Here is a 12,617-nt window from a genome sequence, read left to right as displayed (position 1 = left end):
TGAACAAAAAGTGGTGTGCTTGAAAAAGACATTACTGATGCCTTTTTTTTATAGAGTGGATTGAAATGCCAGTCATGCCTGATATTTCAGCCCATTGACTTGCTGGATGAAGGACTAGAGTACAGCAGCTGTTCTAACACGACCAGTCAATGTGGAACAAACTGTTTCCGGGCTGCCCCTTTGTTTTACCAGACAGAATTTGAATTCTTTTTTTTTGAATTGTATATGACCTTGGTGCTGCGTGCATGCTGTTGACTTTTAGGACTTTGATCTTTTAAGTTCTTTTTTCCCAGCATTAATATTGATTTCTAAAAATATGAAAGTCTTTAATGAACCTGGACACTAAGATTTAAACTTGAGAATTCATTGTTCAATTTAAAAAAGCCACGATGCTCTGTATGTTATCTGTGTGTGTGCATGCACTCAGGTGCCTTTTGTTTCATGAGCAGATACATTTTATTGTACATGTTTTCCATTTATCTCTAAATCATTGTAAAAAGTATTATAGGTCAGAATTATACAATAGAACTGTTTATGAGAGGCCTGTTTCTGTTGCATATTTCTCGAAGCATTTTTAAAATAACATGTAACCTATAACCCCTTTATGTTTTCCTTTCTGTTAACGCTCTGTGCTGTGGCCCCATGCCTGCTCCTTTCCCCCAGAGCTCCTCTCTGCTGCACGCACAGCGTCTGTTCGAGGAGTTTGACTGTTGCTTCCTGCAGGGCTGGCACTCTTAGCCACCAGCTGCTGTTCCAGCACTCTCAATGCAAGATCTCGCTGATTTTGCCTCGTGGAATTATACTTACATAAGATTAGTTTTTCTAAAATGAAAAAAGGGGTGATGGACCAGTTTACTGCTTAGAAACAGCAAGAGGCACTGCAGTAAAATTTCTCATTTTAAAGCAATGTGCTTTTGTTGTGTTGGAAAATTTTTATTTATAATACTTAATTATTAGACTGACAAAATTGAAAGCAAAATATACAGATACCTAATTGACATTCATAAGATGAATAATAATGAGTACTAAATGACAAGATTCCATTATCAATTTTATTTCTCGCTTTGCCACCTAAGCAGTAAAACATGATATTGACCACTTGGAGAACTGAGAAAATATTTCAAATTGCTATGTTATAATAAATTTGCACACAGATAACATGCATGCTATATATCAAGTCTCATCATATTATTTTAAAATGAGCAGTGCCCTTCAAAACGGATGCAGACATGTGTGTTGGTGGTAGTGAGGAGATTGGTATTAGCATCAAATCTTCATTGATGACTAATTTTTAATTCCCTTCCTTTTATCTTTAGGTATGGCTTTCCCAACGAAAGGCTAAGAATTCAAGAACGGTCTTAACTGAACCCTCATCAGATCTGAATTTAACAAATGCTTAGTCTCAGCAGCCTCCAGGGGGTGGGAGGGACGCTTAGCCTAGCAGTCAGTGACTGACTTGCACTTTTGCACACTGATAGAAAGGAAAAGTATGTTATTAATTGGTTTAGGCTGTAATCTTACAAAGTAACGGTAATTTATAAAGGAGTGTATAGTAGTATACTGACTGCTAAGTGTACTATACTGTTTGCTTTACTAATCACCTAATTCATTGCAGTTCATACTTATTGACTCAAAGTTTAGAACCACAATCTGTAGGCTTTAAGAATTGCTTTTAAACCTTCTTAAGTGATAGACTCTGGAAGTGGTCTTAAGGTTAGCAAATAATTGTCAGTATTAAACATGGCATTATTTAAGTAGTCCTGCTGCAAGAAAGGCACTTCAGTGAATATGTGACTAGTAAAGCTTAACCATGTTTGGATCTAATAGAGTTCATGAAATCTGTAACTTGGGATTGTAAATGAATGGATAAAATAGGTTAAGGCCAAGATTATTGAAATGAATGCAATATTAATAGATGCATATATACGCAACATATTATGGTTAATTTTAAGACTACTGTGCCTTAACATGTTTCCTAAAAGAAAACTTTTGCAGTAAACGAACATTTGAAATCCATTTTGATAAACCTGCTGTTAATGTTTGTTTTCTTTTCCCTTGTGAATGTTCTCTAACTTTGTCTTGGTAATTGCAATTTAACTAGGTGCGGTGGCTACTAAAGTTCGAAGGCACGATATGCGTGTCCATCCTTACCAAAGGATTGTGACCGCAGACCGAGGTTAGTTTAGTTCTGCAGTTCTTGTTTATGAGAAATGCGTTGGGTGTCCATAAGATTTGTAACACCACACCTGATGGAAGAGATATCACTGCTTGCCTGCACATCGTTTCTTTTCTTTTTCTAAATTAATTTGTAATAATTGACAGGTTTAAGGGTTGGGTTTTTTTGGGTGTTTTTTTTTCCTCCCTTCATATTTTAACTTATTAAATTCTATATTAGTATGTACAATGATTTATTTCTACTAAAACGTAAATTAGTCCCCTTGGGGAGCTATTAAATTTTCATGTTGCCTTAGTTATTTTTCAGGAATAATTTTTGCTAAAATTTACCTTTTAATTGTTCTGAAATTTTGGGTTGGTTTTGCAAAATGAACTAAGCGGATGGTGCTTTAGCGAGAGAAGTAAAGGAATATATGCCTCCTGTGTCCTTTTGGAGAAAACTGAAGATTTAGTTTCCATTTTCCTTTTTAATAAGATACTTGAACCACTGTATACACAAGGGTATACATGTCAAGTACTTAGCTGAAATCAGCAAAGTAAGGACTGTGAAGATAACTTTGATGAAGTTGGATTTTTTTTTATATATCAGAAAATCAGTTCCCTTTTATTCTTACATTCTCTTACCAAAATGGATCCTTTGATTTTTGTCATTTGCTGCTAAAATATATTATCTGAAGGTAAACTGTCTCTTGAAGCTCTGTGGTGACATGAATCCAGCTGTTTGAAAATCCTTTTTGACTAACCTGTGACTGGGAAATAAGTCTTCATTTTTCTCCTTTTCAACATTTGTAATTTGTGTCCTATATATGCCCTTGGACCCTTTTATAAAATTATTTATGTTTATTGAGGAGTGACAGTTTCGGTTTATTGACATTGTTTTCTAAGTTTGTCATTACAAGGTAGGAATCCAAAGCAAGATAAAAAAGCATTTTTTACAAGCTTCTATTATGGCACATCTATTACCTACTAATTAATTTGATCAAAGTATCTAATATTAGTGGTGGAAAGTGATGTATTTATACCCCAATCCTACATTTTCTATGAACTTAAGAAAGACCTACCTGTTCTACATGGTTATCTTGAATACTGATGATAAATATTGGATACAGCTGTTGTCCACATGAGAATAAAATACCTTCCCAAAGACACTGATGATAGCATCATACATAGTTAGTTTGAAGACTTTTAACTAATACATATATTACTTGTAGAGATTATTCAATAAATAGACCCCCAAGCTCAATGATTATTTATGAAGATAATGTTAAGTGTCAGTGTGTCATGCACAAGCATGTAAACCACCCTTTGTGTATCAGAAAAAGTCTCCTAGTGGAGGAAATTTTTAAAAAATGTTTTTTTTTAAGTAACTTTCTATTTAAGGAAACCAAATAATTCCGTGAATAATCAGAGCTTTTTTCCCCCACATTGTTAATGCCTAAAACAATTCTAAAGAGTATTTAAAAGTAGTTTTTCTTCTGTTAACCTTTCCCTGCATGCCCCTTTTAGGAGATTTCTCATAATTTTGTTTTAACACAATAATTGTTGGTCTACTCAATACTCCAGTGCCTTGAGATAGTTGAAAATATTAGGAAGATTTTACTGTATTTGGAAATGACAGCACATTCCACGTGAGGCTCTTTTGTAGTTATATGTGTTTGGATTAGTCCTGTCACTGTTTTTATTAAAAATGCAATGTCAGCAAACCGAAATGCTACTTTTTTTTTTTAAATAACAAATACTCATATACTGCTGTTACTATCACTGTATGCACTCGTTGGGTCTGAGGGAGAGGTCTGAAATACTTAAATTATTTTATGATACTACTGTTTTCTCTATTTTTGAGGGTTTTTTTTTAATTATTATTTTTTAATCTTTTGAAGGGAAGATTAGTGTAAGTATTCATTTAATTCAAGGAAACTCAGCCCTTAGACATATAACCATGTAATTCTATATGAGCATTTAGAGTACTACATGGTTGACAAATATCTAGTTCTTTACTAAAAGTAAACCCACCTCTACACATATTTGAAAACTGAATTTGAAGCCTATAAAAGACCAACTGACTTTCTAGTTGTGATGAACCATAAGTGCTTTGCACGGTTGATACACCTGTGTGTACTGTAGGAGGCCAGGACTTGGCAGAGGATATAGTCTAGGTTTACTGGTATATATGTAAATGGTAGTTTGCTTTGTTTATGTATTCCACACTCAAAAAAACATAATCAGAATTTTTCTAAATAATTTTACAAAAACCATCATTTACATAATTTGTTATAAGAAACTTAATACAATTTTAATCAAAATTTTAAGTGATTTCAAAGATGCTTTAAGATTCTATATTTCTGGAGTACCTATGAAGTGGTATGACTACATCATGTTAAATATTTATTTTCTTCTGATTTTGGAATAGCAGTTTTTAAATAAAATTCCACTTATTTTTAAGAAATTCAGGGAAGATTTGGTCACACTGAAGATACAGTATTTTTGTAGTATTTATAAGGTATCCTAAATGATAGACTATAGAAAGCATTTTTGTTATATGAAGGTAAACCAGTCCATTATATAGATCATTTAAACTCTTGTGAAATTACACCTGCTGGGTTTTGATTTATGAAGTGGCACAGAATCTGCCTTTGCACTGAGTATCTTTTCATTTACATCTCCTCTGCCTTAGTCACAATGGCAACAGTACAGAAAATTCTCTCAAACCTCAGAATATAGTAGAAATAATTAAGCTATTGAATGAGTCTTAAAAATCATACTACTGTTAAGTGGACCAAGTTTGGTGAAGCAGAATGTGACAGAGGTTGATTAAGGAAGGAGCAACTCAAGGACATTGGGAATGATAACTTTTCCACTTGAGAACTACTTTATGTTTTACTGTAATTTTTTTAATTTTTTTTGTTGTTTGTTACTTTGCAAAAGAAAATAGTATTTACAGGTGGCTTCTTTTAAAATATAAAATATAAAGCAGGAATGTATATGAAATGTCAGATTTTATTGTTATTTGCAGAGTATTAGCTTTGAAATTGAATAAAGAAAGCTGTTTGTAGTTTTAAAATGCCTTATTGGTATCAATTAGAAATTTCTTCTATTTTTTGATGTACTTAGAGCTTTTTGAGTATAGAATTTTAAATGGCAGGATTTTACAGTGTTTACATGCAAGTGCATTTTATAAGTGTTCTATATGTGTAAAATAGTATTTTCAACTGGAAAGTGTTGGCTAGTGCAGAAGGCCTGGCCTTTTTCTGGTTCCCATGTTGCCTACACTGCTAGACTACAGTTTAGTATTGCATTGTGTCATGAGGCCAAGAAATTCCATGTTGTTTGTAAATAGAATAATTGAAAAAGCAATAAACATTTATTGAACAAAAGAAACCTTGTTTGGCCCAGAGTTTATGTTGAACCAAATTATTCATAGAAATTTAAATTTCTTTAGATTCATTTCTGTTGATCATCAGTTATTAATAATCACATCCATCATTAATAGTTGCTTTAATGCTTGCATCCGAGAGAATACTAATGCTTAATAGCAGTCAGATACTGATAACTGCACTGACTGTTTCGGAATTCCGTATACCAAACCTATCCATTGTTGTTGTTTTCCAGTTTTCTTCATTGACTGCTACTAACTATTAGTTGTTAGTTGTATTTTATTTCTATTTTTTCCTGTTAACAGTTTTTGTTTTTTGTTTTTTTATTTTGTTTTTTTTTGTGGGAGTGGGCTCTCCTTCATTTGTTCAAATCATGATATGAAATTGTCATGATTTTTATTGTATTCTGTAGATGGTGTCAATCAGTTTGTCAGAATTAAACATGCTTTTTTTTATTAGTTGTGATTAGTTTTTCATGTTGTCATTAAGCCGTCACTAGCTGAAACTAATCTCTTCTCTATCTTTTCTTTTCTTTTTTTTTTTTTGTTTTTTGTTTTTTTGTTTCTAACCACCCAGCCGCCACCGGCAACTAACCTATGACCTTCTGACCTCTGAACTCTTCACCCAATGATGACCTGACCATGCCTGCCTGCTGATCAGTTAACTGGTAATCGCCTTTGCTTGCCTGTCGTCAGTGCAGCGAGCTGAGGCACTTGTCCGTTCGTCTTACCATCTAACCAAACAAAAGACAAAGAAATTGTCCTCCAACTCAGCTTTTGGTTTTTTTGGTTTTTTTTGTTTTTTTCTTTTTTCTGTTTGGGTGAAAGTGGTTCTAGAACCTGCACTGAATAGTAGTAAAGCAATAAGGCCCAATTCATCCCACAGCACTGATCATCTTTTAATGTCCCGCCCTAAGCGAACGGTAAGAAGGCCTCACTTCAGAAGGGGAGACATGGCCCTTAACTACTCAGTGACAGAGGCAGTTACTGTGAGAGACTTCTAGGAATCTTTTCTTCTCATAGCGAGTCAAAGCTCTCTGAATGTACTGTGTGATGATGCATCATGCATGAACCTTTGGTCAGGGATGTCATTGGTGAAGTGATTTCAAAAAGTATTCAAAATTTGATATGCTGTTTAGTCACTACAGTGCCCTCAAAGGGCAGAAGTTGCAGCGTTTTTTATATTGCCTGCCAAAATTTGAAGTATTAGAAGTGTGCCATGAGAGAAAAACTTAAGGAATTTTGAAAAGTAATGCAAAGAACAAAACTGCAACACTATTTTTAAAAAGATAAATATCTGAGTTAAAATTACTGAACCTTTATTTTACAACACCTCCTTTAAAAAATATACGAGAACAAGGTACATGCATTATGTGTCACATTACTGGGCAAACTGTTCAAATATTTTTTTTAAACCTCCCTGTATAGAAAAAAATCATTAAGGATGTAAAAGCCATGCTTGCCTATTTGCTGTATACATGTAATGAAATTGTAGATAAAGTGTAGTGCATTGAAACAAATGAACAAAAAGTAGATACTTTTACTATACAAGGGTGCTGGTGCAGAAAAAATATATATATTTTTGGAAATGTAGCATTTTATACTTTCAAGTGTTATAAAAAAAAAAATAGAACAAAGAAACCCTTTATTTCATGAAATGATTTTTTCTGGTGGTTGTCAAGAAACAAAAGACCAAAAGAGCCTTTTTGTCTTTTTTTTATTTTTTAAGTATTGGAATAAGTCTAAAGAAAAGAAAGTGCCTTATTTTCCTTCATGGTCATTTAGTCAACTGTCTTGTAAGATCAGCTCCTCCCTCAGAATACAAGTTAATGCATGTTACTCAGTCGCCCAGTATGTGAAAGAAGATGTGAGGGGAGACAAATGAGTTGATGGTTTGAATTATATGATTTTTGCCACGTTACCTTGATATAAATTTGCCAAATCTGATACTGTGAAAAAATTTGGTAACTTTTCTAATGCCTAGCAAGTAAGTTTCAAAACATTCTTTTAAAATCATAATTGAGTGCTTTTGGTTATTGCGATATTTAATGTTAGTCCAAAGGATTCTGAAATAAAAATTATGTGTGATCTGAACACCACTTTACAAAATTAGAGCTCTATTTTGTTGGGGGGTGGGTATTGGATTTTGTATTATTAATTGGAGATAATAATAGTATATTAGCAACCTTTTTCACAGAAACGAATCTTTGTGCTTTTCATTCTGGAAAACAAGGTTTTTAAATGAACCATATTTAATCAGACTTGTTTCTACCATACCAGATCACTTGGGTAGTCCATCTCTGCTGGTTTTAGTAACCTAAGCCAACAACGCCCCTTTTTAACTTTAAAAGAATGTGAAAAACTAGCATCGTTGTGCATATAATACTCAACTACATGTGTTTAAACTTCCAATTTCTTACGAAGTTCAGTTTTGTAGTTGAAGCAATTTGTGCACAAAGCCTACATCTAAACTCTTATGTAATCATTAACTGCTCAGTACCAGACGTGGCAAGTATCAGGTGGCGGTGGCTCCCCAGCTCGTCAGCTCCTTCCCTCTCACAGACCTTCGCAGCGTCACGGTCACAGGTCAGCAGTAAGCTCAGTAAGCACCCTGGTGGTGACCTCCTCCGTCATCTTGTCTCACTTGGAAGCCGTTTTCAGTTTATTTACTATGCAATAGACATTCATTGTTCTGTATTCAGCTAGCTTTAGTTTAACATGCCACTGCTTTGTCTTTCTGTTACACATAACAGTTGTTTTGATTTATTTACAATATATGCTGTGCCATTTTGATTTTTATTTTGTTTGGTTGGTTGAATAAATTTGCGACACTCAAAACACTTGAGGTGATAGTTTAAAAACGATACCAGTATTTGATCTAGTTTCATCTCAACTATGTTATACCTGGACATTTTAGATGTTTATCAAAGGTCTTTTATGGGGAAGAAAGTAAATGTATGAGATAAATGTGTGACATTTATGAGTAATGTTGGCTCTGAACAAACGTTTGAAAACTTAGTTGACAAAATTTTGGATCAACTGAAAAAAAGCATGACTTTTGAAATCTCTGAATGCCTTGGTTCTCAGTATTATCATTCTTTATTGAATTTATTTCTTATTAAAATATGTAGTTTTTAAGACTTTTTTTTCTGACAGTATTATGTAATTTTTTAGTGCGGGTAGATGGGAGTGTCGCTTGTATGTTACCGTACAGCTGACATGTATTTTTGTCTATTCTTTATTATCTCAGTAGTTTCATGCTATCTATGTATCATAACCAACCTATTGCCTATGAGAAACATGTAAGATAATGTATTTACAGCCATTGTTACAAGTTTATAATGTATTTTTCTATCTTGTTTTATATGTATGTTATATAACATTCAAAAAGAATTTTTTTCTTGATTGAGAAAAGGATACAAAATGCAAAATCCACAATTTTGATAACTGAAAATTGCCAATTGTTTTGCAGTACTTTATTATATTGGGTGTCTTGTCTTTCTTGGGCTTTTAGTTAGCTAATGAATGAATACATTAGACACTTTCGGGTTTTAGTTGGGATTTTACATAGCTTGCATTTTAATTCTTTGGTTCTTTGCTGTTTCTATTAACCCATAGCATTATTTTAATAAATGTTATAATACCAACCTACTAACTCTGGACTATGTCTGTTTATTAACCTTTACGTGTTTAATTAAAATAAACAAATAAAGACAAAGGAATGTAAAGTCTTGAATTCCTGGACTAACCCTGAAGAACGTGACCACAGATAACATAGCGTGACTTGTTTTTATGTTGTTTGTCAGCTGACTGACAGTTCCGCACACTACTGTTAAAATGGCTTTGGTTATCCTGGGCTTTTACTTCGGGGTGGGGGGGGTAGGTAGGTGCCAGTAGAGACGGGAACAAAGTAGTGTTGGCTTGAGGCGTTCTTCTAGTCTCGCCACTTGCCTTTCAGCCTCTGCATTACTAATTCCACCATTTCTTATTTTTCCTTCTCCAAAATAATCACTGTCTGCTCACAGCATAAAGAGTAAAGAGATTCGTCATAATGATTGATATACCCGAGAAACCAGTTTGATTCTTTGTTGAACCATTTTTTGAAATTTCTATAAGTAGATAATTTTATGGTCACATAAAGCAAAGAATCTGATGATGTCTTACCTTTATTCAGATTTGTGTTTTAATTGGACATTTTTCCTTTATAGAGAAGTTTTGAACTGTTTTAGCCAGCTGCTCCTGTTAGAGGGGCTAAACCCAGGTAAAGCCAAAGGCAGAGTGGCTCTGTGTCTCAGGACAGTCCAGAGTAAGCCGTTCACAACAACCACAAACCCACCTCTCCTCGTGGAACCCTCAGCAAGAGATCAAACAGCGTCACTTAGCTTTATGTCTCACCCTGTTACAAAATACAGTCAGAATACATTAATATAAGAAGTTTAAGGGAGAAGAATAATTAATAGCATTTGAAAAGTTATATATATCATGGTTTGCATGCAGGTCAATTTAAGAAGATCTATTAAATATCTTCATGCTTTTCTTGGCTGCAGCCTAGGTAAATTGACCTCTACTTACCAATTCTTTAGTTTAACTCTTGAGGTGCATTTTTATTTCACAGATACTGGTATTTCCTTTTCTGTGAAATAGTTCTCCTGGATAATAAAAATTCTCAGGATGAATTTTTGCATTTGTAAATAATGCTTATTTTTGTAAATTACATTTTATTTATTATAAAGTTCTAAAATTTGGGGCTAAAATCAGTCACATGTTACAGAAGACATAACACCAATATGCTATTAACCAATCAAAGTACTACCATAGTATATATACATACATGAAATATGTAGAATAGCGAGAGCATCTGATTTAATCATAATTGAGATGGTTCTTTGGATCAAACAAATATATTGTTTCTCCGGGGTGGGGGGGGCAATGCATTATTATTAGGTAGAGCTTTACTATGCTACTCTCTGTAAAAGTTCACATTGCCATACAGCTAATATATATTCTGTAAAAATCTGAAGATGTCATTCAAGCTGCTAATATACAAGTCATCATGGCACCATGTCACTGAAATTGATGAAGAATTTCTATACAATTCCACATTTTCTGAAGCCTGTGAATGCAGTCTCATCTCATTTTCAGTTAAGAGTACTACTTTTATGTATAATCATATTGCCACCTTTTATGTTGTAAAAGTCCATTTTTAAAAGACAAAAATAACATTACAAAACCCACTTTTATTACAGGCTGTAATAGTATAAAACATGGAATCACCAAATTGTTAGAATGATAAAATGCCAGAGGCAGTTTATTGTTTTATGCTACTAGTACTTGACAAAGCAATTGAAAGTTAAGCTTTCAGTCGAGAAGTTGGTGAAATTAATGTACTTACTACCAAGCATTTTTTTCTTAGGCAAAATGTCAGGAAAAATGTAGCATGAAAGTCGATATTCACATTACCCCTACCCCTCTGTAGGGCAGGGTCCACCTAGAAGGGTAGTTGAAGCACCCTGTCCGTAATGCCAAGGTGTGCATATGTTTACACAAGAGAGGAGGTGGTTACGTTTCTAAACTACTGGATAAATAATGATCTAAATTTTCTAGTACACCAAAAGCAGACAACAGATTTAAATTGCTCATTACCAAATCAATCTTTTCCTTACCAGCTAAGTCTAACACGTTTATAAATGACAGTCTAAGGCTTCTCCAGTTTGGGAGGAGGGGTCTGTTTGCGTGTTTGGAATAAGCTGTCTGTCATTCCTTGATAACAATTAGCAACTGTAGTATTTCCAGCAAGTGATTTTTAGTAGAAAGAAATGTATTGCTAAATTAGAATCCATTATTTAATAGCAAAAGTTACCCAGAAAACTTTTTGGACTCAAACTTTCTAAGTACATAAGGTAATTTTTAAACATCGTCACAAGTTTCTTACTACCTTTATTTAAAATGGAAAAATAATTCCTATTATAGACAATTTTACCTTTAGAAATATTCATTTGGTACACACATGTAATTTTATCTGTGGTTTCTTTTAACATAATATTATCTAAGTTGAACTGCCTTTGCTATGAAGAGATGTAACAGAATTATATGCCTACCTGGTACTCAATGCTGAATCAAACTGGTTCACCTAAGCGTAGTACTCTCCTTTCTGTGTCTCTGCTGCACTAATTGCAGGGGGTGGGAGAGAAGGAGGAAGAATGGATTCTCAGGAGAAGTAGTTGGTAGGTGCAGCAGATAGCAACACAACGTGGATTTCTCATTGCTTACAGTTTTGCCGTCCCTTCGTGGCAAAAGACACCACATTGTGGGAAAAAGCACAGCTCCCATGGTAAACAATTTATACCTTTTTTAAAAATGCTATTATCGAGAAATTTTGATTACCAAATACATCTTTTGTGGTTTATATTGTAGTGGTGTGTATAAAACACTTAGAATTTTATTTGTGGAAATTGTACATAGAAAAGTTGAAATAGGTCTTCCCAAATCCTATGTGAATGGAGAACCACGTTAAGACTGTACATGACGTGCAATAAACCAACTGGAAAAAGTGCATGTGCTTCATCCTCTCAAGCCAGCTGCAGCTGAAAATGCTGCTTATGCCTCACCCCCCCCCCAAAAAAAACAAACACCACACGTATAAATATCAGAATAAAGAATGCACATTTCACTTTCAATTTCTATCGGTGCTTTTAACACTATTTAAAAGAAAGCAGAAGAATGTGACATCCTGGAGCTCTGATTCACTTCACTAGAAGCTGATCATAACATTTTCCCTGATTTCCAGTGATTAGAAAAGGAAATCAGTAAACAGACTTACTACAATGTTTCTCAGTTGGATGTGCATCCCAAATACTTGTTTCTAATTAAGAAACTCAGGTACAATTCGTATATAGTTTTTAGATGTAAGAAAAAAGAAAGGAGTGCTGACCAAATTTTGATCCTGTAGGCTACGTGAAAAGGATTAGTGTCATCAATTTTTTGAACAAAGAATTGGTAAAAATACCAGTGGTCTGAAACCTTTTCTCAGAGATTTTATCTTGACATCTAAGTTTTAGGACTCCCTTGC

The 12,617-nt window shown here is 33.9% G+C and overlaps 1 protein-coding gene across 7 annotated transcripts in view; it reads left to right on the top strand.

Annotated features, from left to right (window-relative positions):
- Positions 1-12,104, top strand: part of QKI (QKI, KH domain containing RNA binding) — a 138,954-nt gene extending 126,850 nt beyond the window's left edge. For 3 of the 7 annotated variants that reach the window (XM_059940855.1, XM_059940853.1, XM_059940852.1), the window contains exons 7-8: positions 2,102-2,176; positions 6,126-12,104. In XM_059940855.1, coding sequence (XP_059796838.1) covers positions 2,102-2,176; positions 6,126-6,142 — 92 coding nt within the window. In that variant the 3' untranslated portion in view covers positions 6,143-12,104. The other 4 variants (XM_059940856.1, XM_059940854.1, XR_009506113.1 and 1 more) reach the window with 3 other exon arrangements.
- Positions 12,105-12,617: the final 513 nt, after the last annotated feature.

Source organism: Balaenoptera ricei, chromosome 12 (genome assembly GCF_028023285.1).
Source record: "Balaenoptera ricei isolate mBalRic1 chromosome 12, mBalRic1.hap2, whole genome shotgun sequence".
In the NCBI taxonomy this organism is placed as follows: Eukaryota; Metazoa; Chordata; class Mammalia; order Artiodactyla; family Balaenopteridae; genus Balaenoptera; species Balaenoptera ricei.
This window is presented reverse-complemented; position numbering and strand designations above follow the sequence as displayed.